This window comes from Trachypithecus francoisi, unplaced genomic scaffold (assembly GCF_009764315.1).
Source record: "Trachypithecus francoisi isolate TF-2019V2 unplaced genomic scaffold, Tfra_2.0 Lachesis_group1, whole genome shotgun sequence".
Lineage (NCBI taxonomy): Eukaryota > Metazoa > Chordata > Mammalia > Primates > Cercopithecidae > Trachypithecus > Trachypithecus francoisi.
In genome coordinates, this window is record NW_022681454.1 from 49,676,011 (window position 1) to 49,695,598 (window position 19,588).

The following is a 19,588-nucleotide window of genomic DNA, read 5'->3' on the forward strand; positions in this document are numbered from 1 at the left end:
AATTTATGGAGTATAAAGTCAAAACATTTTGGATACTACTGCTACAGATTGATCGTAGGCATTGCAGCTAGACAGACTTGAGTTCAAATGATAGCTCTGGTAATTACTAATTTTTTAGTTTAGGTTAAGTCACTTAACTGAGTTTCATTTAACTCCTTTATAAAAATGTAATTAAAAAGTATGTTATTACTAAGAGTTTTATAAGAATTATAGATAATATATGTAAAAACCTAAGAAATCATAGATTCTTCATAAACACTAAATACCTATTATTTTGTGTTAGTATGTCATTAAATTTAATATCACAAATATATAATGAAATTAAGAATTTTTTGAATTGGTCCTGTTTGCTGTAGAGTGTTACTTTTAATTAATTTTATTAATTCCACAGAGTTATTTTAAGAGCTCCCTATGTTGCTAAGGAATTTTTAAAGAGGAATCAATATAAACAGATGATTGGCAGAGCCGGTCGTGCTGGAATAGATACTATTGGGGAGAGTATCCTCATACTGCAAGAAAAAGACAAACAACAGGTAATACTGAATTTGGTTGGTTGGTTGTTTTTGTCTTTTTCTTGGTCTTTGGTCTAGCCCTTTTAGGAAATAATCTTTTACAAATTAATTATTAATTTTCTTTAAATGATGCTTTCTTTCCTATATGGTTAAGAATTAGAAAGAGTGGTTTGAAAATGTATATATTTCAGACAATGAAAAAATATTTTTCCTATTTGTTTTTCATCCATTTTTATAAGGACAAATGTTAAATTCTTTTGTCTTTATTTTTTTGGTCTCCTTCTGGCTCCACAAGATTTATGTAAAGTATAAAATATTTATATTAAATGCCATTTATTTTTAATAATAACCAAAGCATGGTGTTGCTTTGACCTTTATAGGTATTGGAGTTAATAACTAGACCATTGGAAAACTGTTACAGCCATCTTGTTCAGGAATTCACCAAGGGAATCCAAACATTATTTCTCTCTTTGATTGGTTTGAAGGTATTTTTAAAATTTTTTTGTCTTATTACTGTTATCTGAGATAATAGAAGTTAAAAAGTTATGCAGTAACTTTATATGTGCAGCTGTGTAGATTTTATACTAATTTTTTATTTAATCTTTTTCTTTTTTCTTTTTTTGTTTTCTCATCCACTTCAGTGATTAAGGTAAATAATTTTTAAAAGATCATGGAATGCAGGTGTGGTGACTCACACCTGTAATCCCACCACTTTGGGAGGCTGAAATAGGAGGATCGTTTGAGCCCAGGAGTTCGAGACCAGCCTGGGCAACATAGCAAGACCCCATCTCAAAAAAAAAGATCACTGAATCCTAGTGCTTGGCATGTGGTTGGCACTTAATAAATACTTGAATTAATGAAATTGGCTTTTTTTTCTTAGCAATGAGGTCTTGCCATGTTGGTTAGATTGGTCTTGAACTTTTGGCCTCAAGCAGTGCTCCCACCTTAGCCTCCCAAAGTGCTAGGATTATAGGCATGAGCCACTGCGCCTGGCCTGTTTTTGTTTGTTTGTTTGTTCTTTAACCTGGGACATGGTGATGAAATTAACTTTGGAACTGAGCATGGGTGAACTTACAAGTTGGGGCATCAGTGGAGAATCTGGCTTTGAGAAGCCAAAAGCAGAGGCTGGCCCAGTGGGTTTCAATTACTATGTAAAAAACTTTTTCAGTAGTATGGTAGATAGAGGGATCAAGTAAAGGTTCCCCTGCCCTCCTGCACTCTTCCATCTCCAGTGTTAACTCTAATCATTTAGGTAGGAAATAGTACAAAAACTAAGTACATTAATAATCCAAAAACCAAGTATCAGTTCTTAAATATCTTCAAAGTATAATTTTAGCTTAATTGAATACTCCATTAAGAATGATTTTTATTAAAGTGAGAAGAAATAGAAAATGTCTGTGCCCCATAATATTTTTCTTACCCCTTACATTGGTTTAACATGAAATTATGACTTAAATTTTCCAGTTGAAATAGCATCAGAATTGTAAGAGAGAGAAATATACTTAATGATTGACTATGTTTTAGTATAACATGCTGATTTCATTGAAATTGACTAATAAAAATTATTCTAATTCAGAGCCAACTCTACATCTGAATACCAAATGGAGGGTTAAGTATTCCTTATTATTGCCATTGTAAGTTGTAAATAGCGAATAACAGGGGGAGAGAAAAAGGCAGTGAAAGAACAAGAAATGGAGATAGGAATATGAGAGACAAAATTAGGTAGAGATCAACTATTTTTAGGTAACATTTTAGGCAAAGTATTGTCTGACCCTGTTTTAGTGGAAATTGTTGTATTTTCCATGCTTTTTTTTTTTTAATACAACTTTTAGAGCTAAAGGATGTTTTCACAGGTGGGTGGAAAGCAGTGCAGGGAAGAGGCTGAGTGAGAATTAGTGAAAATTGGTTGGGGAGTAAATAGCACAGTTTTGGAGATATTGTGAAAAATTATTTGAAGACCTATTCAAAGGAGTTTTGGAATGAAAAATGTGTATATATTTTCATAAAAAGCATGAATATAATAACTATCATCCCCCTGTATTTTTTGTTAATTTTAAATTGCCATTATCAATTTATATATGCAACTGTGTAGATTTAATACTAATTTTTTTATTTAAATAGCTTTGACATATGGAAATGAGTTATCATCTTGATTAATATGCATTCAAGTTGATGCCTTGAGTTAAGGAAAATGCTCCAGTGATGTCCTGAATTGTTTCAGATTGCAACGAATCTTGATGACATCTATCACTTCATGAATGGTACATTTTTTGGTGTTCAGCAAAAGATTTTATTGAAAGAAAAAAGTCTTTGGGAAATAACTGTTGAATCACTTAGATACCTGACAGAAAAAGGACTCCTACAAAAAGACACTATTTGTAAGTCTGAAGAAGAGGTCCAACATAATTTTCATATTACAAAGTTGGGACGAGCTTCATTTAAGGGTAAGAATTTACCTAAATCTTATTGATCACAGGAAACACATTGGAAAAAATGAAAATTAAATTATACTTTCTTTAGGCTGGGCAGAGTGGCTCACGCCTGTAATCTCAGCACTCTGGGAGGCCGAGGCAGGCAGATCACCTGAGGTCAGGAGTTTGAGACCAGCCTGGCCAATATAGTGAAACCCTGTCTCTACTAAAATACAAAAAAAAAAAATTAGCCAGACATAGTGGTACATGCCTGTAGTCCTAGCTACTTGGGAGGCTGAGGCACGGGACTCGTTTGAACCTGGGAGGCAGAGGTTGCATTGAGCTGAGATCATGCCAGTGCACTCCAGCCTGAGCAACAGAGTGATATTCCGTCTCACAAATAAAAAAATAAAAAATTATACTTTCTTTAAGTTGCGTTTGTAATTTTATATTAATTGCATTAATCTTATTTTATAAGCTGATAAACTCCTTCAACTTTCAAGAGTTGAAAAATGTTTTGAATTATAAGTAATTAAAGTACTGCAGAAGTATATAGAGAATAAGGTGGGCATCCCTCCTTCATGCTCCCCTCCCCAGCGACCATACAACATGCTCTGTTGCCAAGGCTGAAGTGCAGTGGCGCACTCTCAGCTTACTGCAACTTCTGTCTCCTGGGCTCAAATGATTCTCCCACCTCAGCCCCCCAGTAGCTGGGACTACAGGCGCATGCCACCATGCCTGGCTAATTTTTGTCTTTTTAGTAGAGATGGGGTTTCACTATGTTGTCTAGGCTGAGGCTCTTTTTTAATGAAAAATAATACATGTCTGCTGGTAAAAAAAAAAAAACACCTAAGAACTCAGAATTTTGCTAAGGAAAGTGCCATACTCCTGTCCCATTTCTACTGTCTCAGGAGCTCCTACTACCAGTTTGATATGTATTCTTCCAAATCTTTTTATGCATGTATTTTTCAAATGGAATCATCATTTAAATATTTTTTTCCAAATTGCTTTTCTCAGTATAAAATATCATGAACATCTTATCAGATGAATCTCGTTAAATCTATCTAATTTTTCTTTTAATACTGTAGTTATCTGTAGTGTGGATGTACCATAATTTATTTAACCATTCAATGTTGATGGACATTTGCATTCTTTCTGATTTTTCTTTGTTATAAACAAGGCTGCATGGACATCTCTATGTATTTGGGGGTACATATGGAAATGTTTCTCTGGGTTAGATTCCCCAAAATAGTTGGATCAGAAGGTATGTACTTATTAAGTGTTGATGAGTACTATCAAAATGACCTCCAAAATAGTTATATAATAAGATGTTGTAAGAGATTTTGAAGACTTTTTGCTATATTTTAAAAATTTCTACACAATACTTTATTTAAAACCATCTCTTTGCCCCTCTGGTAATTGTGAAAGATTGAATATTTGTATCTTTCTTTTAGGAACTATAGATTTAGCTTATTGTGACATTCTCTACAGAGACTTGAAGAAAGGTCTTGAAGGACTTGTGCTTGAAAGCCTTCTTCATCTAATCTACCTAACAACCCCCTATGATCTGATTTCACAGTGTAACCCTGATTGGATGATATACTTCAGGCAGGTGAGAATATAACATTTTTCAACTTAGGCTACTTCGTTTATTAATTATTACATGCTGTTTTGTTTTGCTTTGTAGAGATGAGGCTTTGCCATGTTGCCCAGGCTGGTCTGAAACTCCTAGGCTCAAGCGATCCTCCCACGTTGGCCTCCCAAAGTGCTAGGATTACAAGAGTAAGCCACTGTGCCCGGCCTATTATATGCTTTTTATCAAGTGATTATTCACCTTTTTCTCTGTTAAAATATATTTGGAATTGGATATTTTTTCTTTCAGTTTTTAAAAGTTGTAATCTGGCAACAGCATTTATGGTTTGTTTAACTTAACTGTTACTTTTCTCTTAAATATATATAAACATATTTGTTATTGAAAAAATAAAGGTTAAAAAAAGGATTATCAATGGTCCTGTTTCGCCACAGAAAGTTAATGTTATGATCCCTACATTTTATAATACCTAGAATGCAAAGAAAACAGTGAAAACCATCTCTGATGATTTGAGAGTTTAATTATATGAAAGCTCGGTCAGAGCCAGGTATGATAATACATTAAACCCAATGATATTAATAACTGAAAAGGAATATTTATTTTACAACCCATCACAAAGTAGAACTGTCCATAGTTATTATAAAGCCAAGTGGCAACATACAGTATATTATGATTTTACTGTGAACAGGCTAGCTGTATAAATGTACATTAGGGCTGGGTGTGGTGGCTTATGCCGTAATCCCAGCACTTTCGGAGGCCAAGGTGGGAGGATCACTTGAGGTCTGGAGTTCGAGACCAGCTTGGCCAACACGGTGGAACCCTGTCTCTGCTAAAAGAATACAGAAATTGGCCGGGTGCGGTGGCTCAAGCCTGTAATCCCAGCACTTTGGGAGGCCGAGACGGGCGGATCACGACGTCAGGAGATCGAGACCATCCTGGCTAACACGGTGAAACCCCGTCTCTACTAAAAACTACAAAAAACTAGCCGGGCGAGGTGGCGGCGCCTGTAGTCCCAGCTACCCGGGAGGCTGAGGCAGGAGAATGGCGTGAACCCGGGAGGCGGAGCTTGCAGTGAGCTGAGATCCGGCCACAGCACTCCAGTCTGGGTGACAGAGCAAGACTCCGTCTCAAAAAAAAAAAAAAAAAAAAAAAAAAGAATACAGAAATTAGCTGGCCATGGTGGCGCACACCAGTAGTCCCAGCTACTCAGGAGGCTGAGGCAGGAAAATTGGCTTGAACCCAGGAGATAAAGGTTGCAGTAAGCTGAGATCATGCCACTGCACTCCAGCCTGGGTGACAGAATGAGACTGTCTCCAAAAAAAAAAAAAAAAAAAAACACATTTTTTAGGCAGAGGTAATATACATCTTTTAATTGCAGGAAATTAACTTTATTTTTAATGTCATATTTTTAAATCATTACTGTTTGTTTGTTTTTCCTTCATCTCTTCTCAACTTCCTGAGTTTACATTACTCAGGAAGTAAGTTGTTTTTAAGTGGTACTATATAATGCAATTACTCTCAAAACCTTTCCTTCTCCTTCCCCTCAGCCATCCGGTATTGAACATAATCACATAGTCCATAGAAACCACTAGTTGTGGCCATGCCTTTAAGTAATTCTAGAGTATGTTATATCCTAATGATACAACTTTAAAACCTACAATATTTACAAATATATTTATCTTGTTTTTTTGTGTCCTGAATCATGAGAATGTGATATCAAAAGAAATACTGGATTTGGTTCACATGACGGATTTTTTTATGTTTCCATCTATTTGCTCTTTTTCCATGTAGTTTAGCCAACTCAGTCCAGCAGAACAAAATGTAGCTGCCATTCTTGGAGTCTCTGAAAGCTTTCTTGGGAAGAAAGCATCAGGTCAAGCCATCAGAAAGGTACCACATTCTTTTTTTCTTTCTAAATAATAAGTTCAATCAACACTTAGTTTACTCACTAAGTTCACTCAACAAAATTAATACCATGAGATTGATCTTTTTTGGTTTAGATTTTTTCCTTTAAATTAATATAATTCTCATTTTACTACTTAAAACATACCTGAGCACCCAAAATGTATGAATATTTTTAAACAACATTTATTTCTGGGTGGTGTGATGGCCTTATTTTGGGTAGCATGAAGTGTTTTCATAATATTACACAATCGTGATATAAGTTCATTTCAAAGGAGGAAATACATTTTCTAGAAACTTCATATTAGGCTTTCTATTTGGTATCAAGGATTCTAAGATACGACAGGTCTAGGTTTTTTGTTATTGCTTTTGTCATCCTCAAAGAACTCCTAGTCTAGTACTTATATTACATAAAGCATTTTAGAAGGTTAAAGGGGATAAGCTAATACTCATATATTTTGGTGTTTTAAAATTCAGTCAGCAGGCATGAAGCAAGTTATCAAATGCATACACTAACTTTAGGAGAAATTGAAGTAATTCTTTGGTAACCATACCTTCAATTTCCTTAAGAGAATGTTTTTTTCTCCCTTGTAATACACTTTTTTTTTTTCATTTAAAATTTTCTTTGGCAGTTCAATTTACATTGACACCTAATTAGCTACCATTTTCCCCCACACCTCTTTTTTTTTTTTGAGGTGCAGTCTCACTCTGTCGCCCAGGCTGCAGTGCAGCAGCGTGATCTTGGCTCACTGCAACCTCCGCCTTCCAGGTTCAAGCGATTCTCCTGCCTCAGCGTCCTGAGTCACTGGGATTACAGGCGCCTGCCACCACGCCTGGCTAAGTTTTGTATTTTTGGTAGAGATGGGGTTTCACCATGTTGGCCAGGCTGGTCTCAAACTCCTGACCTCAGGTGATCCACCCACCTCGGCCTCCCAAAGCACTGGGATTACAGGTATGAGCCACTGCACCCAGCCTCCCCTATACCTTTTAAATTTGCGTAGACAGTACAGATTTCATTTTGTAAAATAGGAAGATGACATTTACTTACACTTAAATTGATGGTGTGGTGTCCCATGCATCACTGTGTCATAAAATCAAAAATATCATGCTGGGCACAGTGACTCACGCCTGTTATCCCAGCGCTTTGGGAGGCTGAGGCAAGTGATCACGAGGTCAGGAGTTTGAGACCAGCCTGACCATCATGGTGAAACCCCGTCTCTACTTAAAATATAAAAAATAGCTGTGTGTGGTGTCGGGTGCCTGTAATTCCAGCTACACGGGAGGCCGAGGCAGGAAAATCACTTGCACCTGGGAGGCGGAGGTTGCAGTGAGCCAAGATTGCACCATTGCATTCCAGCTTGGGCAACAGAGACTCCGTCTAAAAAAAAAAAACAAACCACAAGCCCAGCACAGTGGCACATACCTATACTCCTAGCTTCTCAGGAAGCTGAGGCAAAAGATTTACTTGTACTCAGGAGTTTGAGGCTAACCTGGGCAACATAGTGAGACCTTGTCTCAAAAATAAAAATAAAAGTATCTCTAGTACTTAAGCATTCACATTATCACAATTTTTAGATTGGGTCTTTTACTTTGGAAATGACTGTGTTGTTTAGACCTCCAAAATACTGAATAAAAATATTTCTTAAAACAAACCTTTTATATCAAACTCTAAAATGTAAAATAAAAACAATATTATTAATTTGGAACTCATTATCAAATAATAAACATGCAAAAATCTTATTAGAATAATGCATCTTTTTAAGCTTGAATCCAGAGTTTATTTATGTTCCATTTAATGTAATATAGGCAACAAAAATTTACCAAATTGATACATATTTAAAATAGTATGAACATGAATTTATCTTTATTACAAATGGATTAATTACTAGTTTAATGTTTTGGAGGTATAATTTTTTAAAACTCTACAGAACATATTTAAATGCTTAAAATCTAATTGATTTCTCCACACTGAAAAAGAGCCCCCCATCCACCTTTTTTTAACATTTTTTGATATCTTGCAAAAGTTTTTTTTTTTTTTTGAGACAGAGTCTTGCTCTTGTCACCCAGGCCGGAGTGCAATGGCACGATCTCAGCTCACTGCAACCTCTGCCCCGCAAGTTCAAGCAGTTCTCCTGCCTCAGCTTCCCAAGTAGTTGGGAGTACAGGCGCCCGCCACCACACACAGCTAATTTTTGTATTTTTAGTAGAGACGGGGTTTCACCGTGTTGGTCAGGCTGATCTTAAACTCCTGACCTCAGGTGATACACCTACCCCAGCCTCCCAAAGTGCTGGGATTATAGGCGTGAGCCACCTATAATGCCCTGCCACAAAAGATCTTGAAATTGGCATAAATCATTATGTTTTGCCATATAATAATTATATCATTTTTCTTGGCTTAGGAAATACATTCTAAGCAAAAACCTACATTGACTCAATTTATAGTTAGTACGGAATATGCACTAAAACTGGGAAATTAAATAGCTTTCTTTTCCTACTTGATATTCAACTGTCATACTTTTTCAGCTTAATGCTTTTAAAAAAGTGATCCAGTATCAACCTGCAGAATCTGTAACTCATATATCCTTCAATATGTCACCGTAAGTTCTCATCTCATTCTTTTACTATGATGGAGGATATAATTTTATATTTTATTTTATTTTTTATTATTTTACAATGTTTTTTTAAATAGAGACAGGGTTTCACCATGTTGCCCAGGCTGGTCTTGAACTCCTGAACTCAAGAGATCCTCCTGCCTTGGCCTCCCAAAGTGCTGGGATTACAGGTGTGAGCTACCACTCCCAGCCTCTAATTTTATTTTTTATATCTACTTTTTCTTTTTTAAGTTCATCGTTTTTTCCTCAGTTTTAAGAATTAATTAGTTTCTAAGCTTGATACTAGCTATGAAATCCTTTATGCACAAATATGGTCATTAGGCACCACAGGCAAAAGCAGGTACACAGAATCAAAATCATCAACTACAGGAAGCATTTTTCTATCTCTTTCAGGTGTTTTAGCTTGGACTGTGTGGAAATAATAGGATCTAATATTTACTCTTAGTTTATAATATAGACAAGCTTATTAACATATTTATCTAAAGTGCATTTGTCTAGTTTATAATAATAATCACACACATATACAATTTACAAATACCAAGTAACTGTAAAGGTCTCTGTCCCCAACTCCCTCCTTTCCTGTATTCATTTTCTACAACTGCCATAATAAATTACCACAAATGGTTGGCTTAAAACAACAGAAATTTATTCTCCCACACTTCAGGAGACGAGAAGTCCAAAATCAAGGTATAAGCAATGTTGATTCCTTCAGGAGCCTCTGAGAAAAAAGCCATCCGTGCCTCTCTCCTAGCTTCTGGTGGTTACTGGCAGTCCTTGGTGTTCCTTAGCTTATAGATGCATCCCTCCAATCTCAGCCTCCATCTTCACATTGCTGCCTTCTCTGTATCTCTCTGTGTCTTCTCCTCTTATAAGGACACTAATCATTGAATTTAGAGCCCACTGTAAATCCAGGATGATTTCACCTAGAGATACTTAACTAATTGTATCTGCAAATATCTTGTTTCCAAGTAAGATCACATTCACAGGTACCAGGGGTTAGGATTTGTACATTTCTTTTTGTGGAGTGATGGAGAGGGGGTACAATTCCTTCCCTGTAGAAGGAAGTTTAATTTATATTGGAAATAATTTGGTTTATCTTTTAACTTTTATTTATTTTTATTTTTATTTTTTTGAGACAGGGTCTCACTCTGTCGCCCAGGCTGGAGCGCAGTGGTGCTATCTCGGCTCCCTGCAACCTCTGTCTCCTGGGCTCAAGTGATCCCTTAGCCTCCCAAGTAGCCAGGACTACAGGTGCACACCACACCACACACGGCCACATTTTTTGTTAGTTTGTCTTTTTGTAGAGACGGATTTTTGCCATGTTGCCCAGGCTGATCTCAAACTCCTGGGCTCTTGCAATCCATCTGCCACAGCCTCCCAAAGTGCTGGGATTACAGGCATGAGCCACTCTGCCTGGCCTTATCTTTTTTTTATAGTTGGAAAAATGATAATAAATTTGAATTAATCTGAAGTACATCTGTTAGAAATTAGTTTTGTTTCTATGGAATTATTCTATCCTTGCTATTCTGTAATACAACTTCAGTTTTCCTTTTGTCCAATTTTAATAACACATTTTTAGCAGGTCTAGTAAACGAATTTATTTGATTGTGTCTTTCTAGAAGGTGGACAAGGACGTTGTCAACAGGCTATATCTGTCTTTTGTTCTTTATACCTTGCTCAAAGAGACCAACATTTGGACTGTATCTGAAAAATTTAATATGCCTCGAGGATATATACAAAATCTTCTCACTGGAGCTGCCTCATTCTCATCTTGTGTGTTACATTTCTGTGAGGTAATTTCATTGAATATGTGATATGTACTTTGTGCATCTTCTGGTTTTAACTGTTACTAAACTAATAAGCCAGTTAGTATGTCAGCATTTTCTCCTTGTTGACATATTCTGTTATTACGAAGCACTAAAAAACTATTTAAAATGTACCTTTGTCTTTATCTGTTTATGAAAGTACTATTATGTACTTATGGTAACAATACAAAAATTACTGAGTCAACTAAAACACATAATGAAAAGTGTCTTTTTAACCCAACTGTTAAAGCCACCATTAATAGTTTCAGGTATTCGGAATTAACTGTTAAAAAACAACCTATTGATGTAGATTCCGTGTGAATGTCTTTCACCTGAGTAATAAAAATGTCAGGTGTTTGGTTACTAAATTACCTATATCCAACAGCTACCTGCGACTATGTAGTACCATATTCTCTTTTTAAAAAAATTTAGGCTGGGCGCGGTGGCTCACGCCTGTAATCCCAGCACTTTGGGAGGCCGAGGCAGGCAGATCACGAGGTCAGGAGCTGGAGACCATCCTGGCTAACACGGTGAAACCCCGTCTCTACTAAAAATACAAAAAATTAGCCAGGCGAGGTGATGGACGCCTGTAGTCCTAGCTACTCAGGAGGCTGAGGCAGGAGAATGGCGTGAACCTGGGAGGCGGAGCTTGCAGTGAGAGGAGATCGCACCACTGCACTCCAGCCTGGGCAACAGAGCGAAACTCGGTCTCAAAAAATAAAAATAAAAATAAAAAAATTTAATTTTGAATGGATGCCATGGCTCCCACCTGTAGTCCTAGCACTTTGGGAGGCTAAGGCAGGTGGATCACTTGAACCCGGCAGTTCGAGACCAGCCGCTTGAGCAATGTGGCAAAACCCTGTCTCTACAAAAAATAACAAAAATTAGCCAGGCATGGTGGCACACGCCTGTGGTCCCAGCTACTTGAGTCTCACTCTGTTGCCCAGGCTGGGAGTGTAATGGAGCAATCCAGGCTCACTGCAGCTTTGACCTCTGGGGCTCAGGCGATCCTTCTGCCTCAGCCTCCTGAGTAGCTAGGATTACAGACATGTGCCACCACACCTGACTAAATTTTTTTTGTTTTTTTGAGATAGAGTCTCAGGCTGGAGTGCAGTCGTGCAATCTTGGCTCACTGCAACCCCCACCTCCTGGATTCACGCAATTCTCCTGCCTCAGCCTCTAGAGTAGCTGGGATTACAGTCACACAATACCACTCCCAGCTAATTTACGTAATTTTAGTAGAGATAGGGTTTCACCATATTGGCCAGACTGATCTCGAACTCCAGACCTCAAGTGATCCGCCCGCCTGGGCTTCCCAAAGTTTTGGGATTACAGACATGAGCCACAGCGCCCAGCCAGTTTTTTAAATTTTTTTGTACAAATGGGGGGTTCTCACTATGATGCCCAAACTGGTCATGAACTTCAAGGCTGACGTGATCCTCCAGGTTGGCCTTCCAAAGTGCTAATATTACAGGCATGAGCCACCATGCCTGGCCCCATATTCTCTTGATTGCCACTGTAATTTATTATATTTGCTTCCAGTGTCAGGCAACTATTTAAAGTTTTTACATCAAATGTATATTTTATAGAACAATTTAAGAAGAAAACCTTATTCTGGCCATATGCATTTGCAATGGATTTAAGACTTTATTAAAATAAGCTTTCAGAATTCCTTTAAATAGCACAATAAAGCTTACCAGACATTTACATCCAGATAATTTTTTGTGTGTTTATAATATAAGCCATTTTTGCTGCATTTAAATTTCTTCTTATTGGATAGCATAATAGTCCTTTCCATGTTTGTTTCCAAGTCAATTTTTAAAAACTTTTTCCCATGAATTGTTTTCTAAACTTAAAATTTACTTCATTTTCCCTTTCTTAAACCTTCATATTCTGTATATGCATGTGGCAATTAATTCTATCATATGTGCTAATGAAGGGAGTAAATAATTCAAAAATACTTGACTTTGGATTAAATGATAATTGTTCTAACAAATTTAGCTTTCTAAATGTCTTTTACTTGTGCGGATTTTAAAATGTTGGTTTATACCCCCTGAGCACATGCTAGTTAAACAGAAGACAAAAATTATGGGTAATAAGAAGAAACTAGCCTTTAAAATGTATTTTCTTAGGTTTTCTATGTGTGTGGTTTTTTTATATTTAAAGATGCTCTCCCTAATATTTTTTCCCTTTGTTTTCATTGTGACTATGAGGACTTGAGCCTTATAGAATTGTTCAAGTAAAAAACTCTATAAAGCATCAAGAAACACAGCAATAATTTGATGGCTAATCCTAAGAAAAATCTAGCTGACAATTTTTGCTCTAATTAATTTACTTCATTTTTATATATCATAATTATAGAATTACATATAACATAAATATTATATAATTATATGATATATATTACATGTATATAATTTTTCAAATTATTATCAATAGAGACAGGGGTCTTGCTGTATTGCCCAGGCTAGCCTCAAACTTCTGGACTCAAGCGGTCCTCCCACCTTGGCCTCCCAGAGTGCTAGGATTACAGGCATGAGCCACCACATCTGGTCTACTTTCAATATTTCAAGACAGAGGTGTTCAATCTTTTGGCTTCCCTGGGCCACACTGGAAGAAGAATCGTCTTGAGCCACACATAAAATACACTAAAAATAGCTTATGAGCTAAAAAAAAAAAAAAATTTCATGATGTTGTAAGAAAGTTTACAAATTTGTTTTGGGTGACGTTCAAAGCCATCCTGTGCCGCATGTGCTCTGTGGGCCACAGGTTGGACAAGTATTTTTTATTTTAAAAAGTTATAAATGCTGTGAAATGGTACATTAATTGTCTTAGCTAAGATGCTTTTAACTACAAGTTACAGAAAAACCCATCAAGGTTTAAACAATAAGAAAAAATAATTATTTTATATAACAGGCATGCCAAAACTAAGGCAGCTTCAGGGTTGATTGATTTAATAGTTCTGTTCAAGGTTTTCTTCTTTTTACTCTACCATCTTCATTACGTTGATTTCTTTCTTTCTTTTTTTTTTTTTTTTTGAGACAGAGTCTCGCTCAGTCGTCCGGGCTGGAGTGCAGTGGCACGATCTTGGCTCACCGCAAGCTCTGCCTCCCGAGTTCACGCCATTCTCCCGCCTCAGCCTCCTGAGTAGCTGGGACTACAGGCGCCCACCACTATGCCCCGCTAATTTTTTTTTGCATTTTTAGTAGAGACAGGGTTTCACTATGTTGGCCAGGATGGTCTCGATCTCCTGACCTCGTGATCCGCCTGTCTCGGCCTCCCAAAGTGCTGGGATTACAGGTGTGAGCCACCACACCCGGCCACATTGATTTCTTTCTTAGTGGTCACAAGAGGCTAGCTAATGCTGTTCCATTCATCGTGTATTCTCACAGTGATATCCAAAGGCTAGAAAGAGATCTTTTAAATAAAATAAACTACTATAATAGAATATTGCAAATATATATGACAAAATACTATATTTAATTCTCATTTATCCATCTAGCTTGAACAGTTACTGACTCATGACTTCCAGTATTTTTATTATTGTATTGTTGCATTGAACATCATGTTATATTTGAATATTTCCATATTTAATATTCATCTTCAGGATAAATTCCCAGATGTAGGAATTGTTTTTAGTCACTTGGGAAAGAAAAACTGTGCATTTGCTTCCAGGTATTTTGATTAAAATGACCAGAACTCTTTTTATTGACTTATTCTTCAATTTTCAGTCTTGTCCTCATCCTAAAACCAGTTCCTCAGATTCCTCAGGGTCCTCACCATGTTTCTTCACATCCATTTTGCTTAGAATCATCTTTCATCTGTGGCTTAACTCAAGTTCCAGAACTTACATAAGGAACATTCTCTCTGAGCCCCCTGTCACACAAACCAAACTTTGAAATAACTTATAAAATTAAAATTGTATATGTTTCTTTGTGTTCTATAGGAGCTTGAGGAGTTTTGGGTTTACAGAGCCCTTTTGGTAGAACTTACGAAGAAGCTGACTTACTGTGTAAAGGCAGAACTAATCCCTCTCATGGAAGTTACTGGAGTTTTAGAGGTCAGTAGCTTGCGGTTTCCCAATTGAAATTATGTCGATTAATACAGAAGCCAGGTTTTATTATTTTGTGAAGTCTTATTACAGGGGAAGTGATAGCAAGAGCTTTATTGCTCATTTGTCATGGGAGTCTTTTATTTAAAACAAATAGCTGCTATGGCCTTTCAGAAATCCACTGTTATTAGATGGCATACCTGATGAAAAATCTCAGTTGTAAAAAAAAAAAACCATAGCAGGAAAGGTGGGGGTGACTGTCTCCAAGTATGTTGTGCTACCAATTGTCCTTAACACTTGCTCCTTCCTCCAATCCTTTGAAGAATTACCTTCTGTCAGTTTGGACTCAGTGCTTGTTTAAGGTAATGGTGATTCAGTGGCAGCAAGGGTCATTTGTATTTTTTCTAAGAGAGTAAGAAGAAAGGGTTCACAACTGGTTTTCCGGCTATTTTCAGCCAACCCTCAACTTTAGTTTATTCTCTATTATTCAGTTCTTGAGTCAGAGGAGTTCTACTTAGGATACACGCACACACACACACACACACACAGAGACACCAGTGGTCCCCTGAGTAGATGGTGAGAACATTGAAAGATATTGGACTTGGCCGGAGGAGGTGGCTTCTGCTGTAATCCCAGCACTTTGGGAGGCCAAGGTGGGTGGATCACTTGAGGTCAGGAAGTTCAAAACCAACCTGGCCCACGTGATGAAACCCCATCTTTACTAAAAATACAAAAATTAGCCAGGTATGGTGTCATGCGCCTGTAATCCCAGCTACTTGGGAGGCTGAGGCAAGAAAATTTTGTGAATGTTGGAAGTGGAGGTTGCCATAAGCCAAGATTGTACCATTGCACTCCAGCCTGGGCAACAGAGCAAGACTCTATCGCAAAAAAAAAAAAAAAAAAAAAGGAGAGAAAAGAAAAAAGAAAGAAAGAAAGATACTGGACTGGAACATTTTACTTGAGAATATGAGATTATGCCACCAATCTAAGTACCTTAACATGCTTCTATTGTTGATTGCAGCACACATCAGTTGACTCAAGCTGGATAGAACTATAGTTATCTTGTGTCAGTTTGGAACCACCCAAATGCATTTTTAAAAATTCCTCAGGATTCTCATGTCTTAACTCTTCATATTTACTTTATTATCTTAGTTTATCCCAGTCTCTTACATGCAGTTTTTGTTCTTTTCAGTAAAGTGCTTACTTTTCTTTTTTCTAATCCCAAATTATTATCCTACTGATTTTTGCAACACTTTTCAGGGTCGAGCAAAACAGTTATACAGTGCAGGTTACAAAAGTCTAATGCACTTAGCTAATGCAAATCCTGAAGTGCTCGTAAGGACAATTGATCATTTATCAAGACGTCAAGCCAAGCAAATTGTTGCGTCAGCAAAGGTAAGCAAACAAACTATTTTTTAACCTTAATAATCTTGTGTATTGTTATTTGCTTGTGTTGTAGACATCAGAACAAAAACATTTAACATTGCATGACTTTATTTCTATAGATACAAAAGTACACACTCATATTTGTGAGTCAAAATAGTGCATCTGTTATGACAAGCCTTGCTAAACAGAGAAATGACTTGCTAAAAAATAAAGAAAATTTCAATGGTGGCTCATGCCTGTAATCCCAGCTCTTTGGGAGGTCAAGATGGGAGGATGACTTGAAATCAGGAGTTTGAGACCAGCCTGGGCAACATAATGAGACTCTGTTTCTGCAAAAAAATTTAAAAACTAACTGGGCGTGGTAGTTTGTGCTGTAGTTCTAGCTATTCAGGAGACTGAGGCAGGAGGATCGCTTGAGCCCAGGAGTTCAAGGCTGCAGTGAGCTAGGGTGACAGAGTGAGACCCTGTCCCGCCCCCCTCTCCAAAAAAAAAAAGGCCAGGCATGGTGCCTCATGCTTGTAATCCCAGCACTTTGGGAGGCTGAGGCGGGTGGATTACCTGAGGTCAGGAGTTCGAGACCAGCCTGGCCAACATGGTAAAACCCCATCTTTACTGAAAATACAACAATTAGCCAGGCTTGGTGGCACACATCTGTAATCCCAGCTGCTCGGGAGGCTAAGGCAGGAGAATTGCTTGAGCCCAGGAGACGGAGGTGGCAGTGAGCCAAGGTCCTACCACTGCACTCCAGCCTGGCCAACAGAGTGAGACTCTGTCTCAAAAAAAAAAAAAAAATTGGCTGGGTGTGGTGGCTCATGCCTGTAATCCCAGCACTTTGGGAGGCCAAGGGGCAGATGGATCACTTGAAGCCAGAAATTTGAGACTAGCCTGGCCAATATGGTAAAACCCTGTCTCTACTAAAAATATAAAAATTAGCCAGGCGTGGTGGTCCACACCTGTAATCCCAGCTACTTGGGAAGCTGAGGCACGAGAATCACTTGAACCCAGGCGGTGGAGGTTGTAGTGAGCTGAGATTATGCCACTGCACTCCAGCCTGAGAGACAGAGTGAGAGTCTGTCTTAAAAAAAAAAAAAAAAAAGACAATTTCAAGGGTTCATTGAAGTACAAAGAACCCTGGAAGTCACTGAGCTCTGCCTCCCAAAGTTCTCGTCACAGGAATCCTTCCCTCAGCATCCCGACATCTGGTCTCTCCACCTTTGAGCACCATCATTGACAAGGAACTTGCATCATCAAAAATTAGGTGGTTCTATTTTTGTATGCTCTTAGTGTTACAAAAATTATCCTGATATACCGAGGCTAAATTTTGCCTTCTTAAAATTTTTACCATTGCATCAGAGTACCGCCTCTGGAACTGGACTCTTTTTTTGTTTGTATGCTGTTTTTCACATATTCAAAAACAGCTCTTATTGCCCCCAAGGGTTTTTCTTTTCTGTTGCTTTTATCTGTATTAAATAATGGAGTTTTAGACCATTCACTGTCCTAGTTACCCTTTGCTAGATGCAACCCAGTTTGTCACTGCCTTCTGCTCCCTGTGGGTAAAGCTATTCCACAGCAATTTGAGATTATTTCCTTCTTGATCTCAACTATAGTTTTAAGTCTGAAATTGCTTGGCTTCTTTGAAACTTCATTGTTTTACTATTTGCATATATAAATCAGAATTAGCTAAAAAGCAAATTTCCATCATTTCTTAATGGTGCTCACATTGCTTACATTACCTTAATCGTTCTTTACAACAAACCTATGAGGTGGACAAAGTCAGTGTTACCCCGAGTTTATAGATGAAACCACTAAGACTGACCTTGTCCTGTTAAATTAGGAGTTCTTGGGGTTGGTAGGGATGAAGTTATAGTCATTTCCTTTGCTATAGCACCTAAAAAAAAAAAAGTTCATTAAACTTTGACACACTTGTTTCAGCATTTACTAGTGATGTTTGTCTAACTCCATTATTTCCATGATGTTTATCAAGTGGTGGTTTTCTAACTTCATTATTCCTTCTGGATTTATTTACTGATGTTTTACTATGAGGAAAAGCTTTTCCTTTATTTATTCATTTATCAGTACATGCTTATAGGTTCAGACATATTCAATGGGTTATAACCCATTAATAACGTTACTTATTTTGGTGCTCAAATGGCCTCAGATTTGGCCAGCGAAAGCCCCTGAAAACTGGTTTGTGTGGCTTTTTCATCTTCATCATCATTCTTGAAGTATTTTCTTACTTTCTGGCTGTGTCTGTCAGCATCTAATCATTAGGAGGCAGAAACCATATAGTAATTTGAACAGACCTCTAAGGGGTCAACAGAATGTTGAAGAATTCAGGAAGGAATACATTTGAGAGATGGTCCACCCCCACCCCACAGCACCCCTATGGATGGGATTCGGAGTTCATTGCCACTGGATGCTGGGAAGTTTGTTGTGGTTCTACAGCCAAGGCTAATAAGCAGAAACTGCCCACTGGAGTGCTGACAAAACTGCCAGGAAACTGCCTACAATGTACTGTTGAACTTGCCCAGAAGCCAGCTCTAGGGCCCATGGAACTAGGGCACTAGCTAGGAACACCCTAGCTGATGTATGTCTATGCATTTTTCTATACTTACGTGTAAATTACTGAAGGCCGTGAGCTCATACTGATAACCCTAATTCTGATTTTTCCAGGTACATATGCTGTGTAACAGAGTCTAACTCCAAAACTTAGTGGCTTAAAACAGCTATCTTATTTTGCTCATGTTTTTGTAGATTAGGAATTCTGGAGGGGTGCAGCTGGGTGCTTTGGGTCTCATGCAACTGTAGTCAGAAGTTGACTGGCACTATAGTCATAAGGCCCAGCCGAGCTGGATGACTCAGGTGACTCACTCACATGACCAACAGCTGATAATTAGAGGCAACTGGGGCTTTTCAGCTTTCAACTGGAGCAACTACATATGGCCTTTCCATGTGGCTTCAGTCCTTGTGGCATAGAAACTAGGTTTTCAGAGGGAATGTCCAGAAAGTGAGCATTCTAAGATATCCAGGCAGAAAATGCAAGAAGTCTTCTGAGCCAACCTCAGAAGTCAGACAGTGTCGTTTCCACTGCATATTGTTGGTTACTAGAAAACCATTAAGACCTAGATTGAAAGGAAAGGGGATCAGACCACCTCCTCATGAGAAGAGTGTCAAACAATTTGCAGTCATCTTTAAAATCTGCCCTCTGGTCACAAATTGTTTTTGTTCCTCCCACATGCAAAATATATTAACCCCCAAAAGGCCTTTCCATTATAGCTTCTATTAGGAAAAACTCAGTCTTTTTTGTTGTTGTTCCCC

The 19,588-nt window shown here is 37.8% G+C and overlaps 1 protein-coding gene across 11 annotated transcripts in view; it reads left to right on the top strand.

Moving 5' to 3' along the window:
• The window catches only part of HELQ (helicase, POLQ like), a 48,948-nt gene that overhangs the window by 23,021 nt on the left and 6,339 nt on the right, over window positions 1-19,588 (top strand). For 4 of the 11 annotated variants that reach the window (XM_033214212.1, XM_033214213.1, XM_033214211.1 and 1 more), the window contains 8 exons: window positions 392-533; window positions 893-997; window positions 2,734-2,956; window positions 4,378-4,535; window positions 6,306-6,404; window positions 10,648-10,821; window positions 14,780-14,893; window positions 16,145-16,279. In XM_033214212.1, coding sequence (XP_033070103.1) covers window positions 392-533; window positions 893-997; window positions 2,734-2,956; window positions 4,378-4,535; window positions 6,306-6,404; window positions 10,648-10,821; window positions 14,780-14,893; window positions 16,145-16,279 — 1,150 coding nt within the window. Of the gene's footprint in view, window positions 1-391; window positions 534-892; window positions 998-2,733; window positions 2,957-4,103; window positions 4,188-4,377; window positions 4,536-6,305; window positions 6,405-8,939; window positions 9,014-10,647; window positions 10,822-14,779; window positions 14,894-16,144; window positions 16,280-19,588 lie in introns of all 11 variants that reach the window. The other 7 variants (XM_033214204.1, XM_033214209.1, XM_033214207.1 and 4 more) reach the window with 5 other exon arrangements.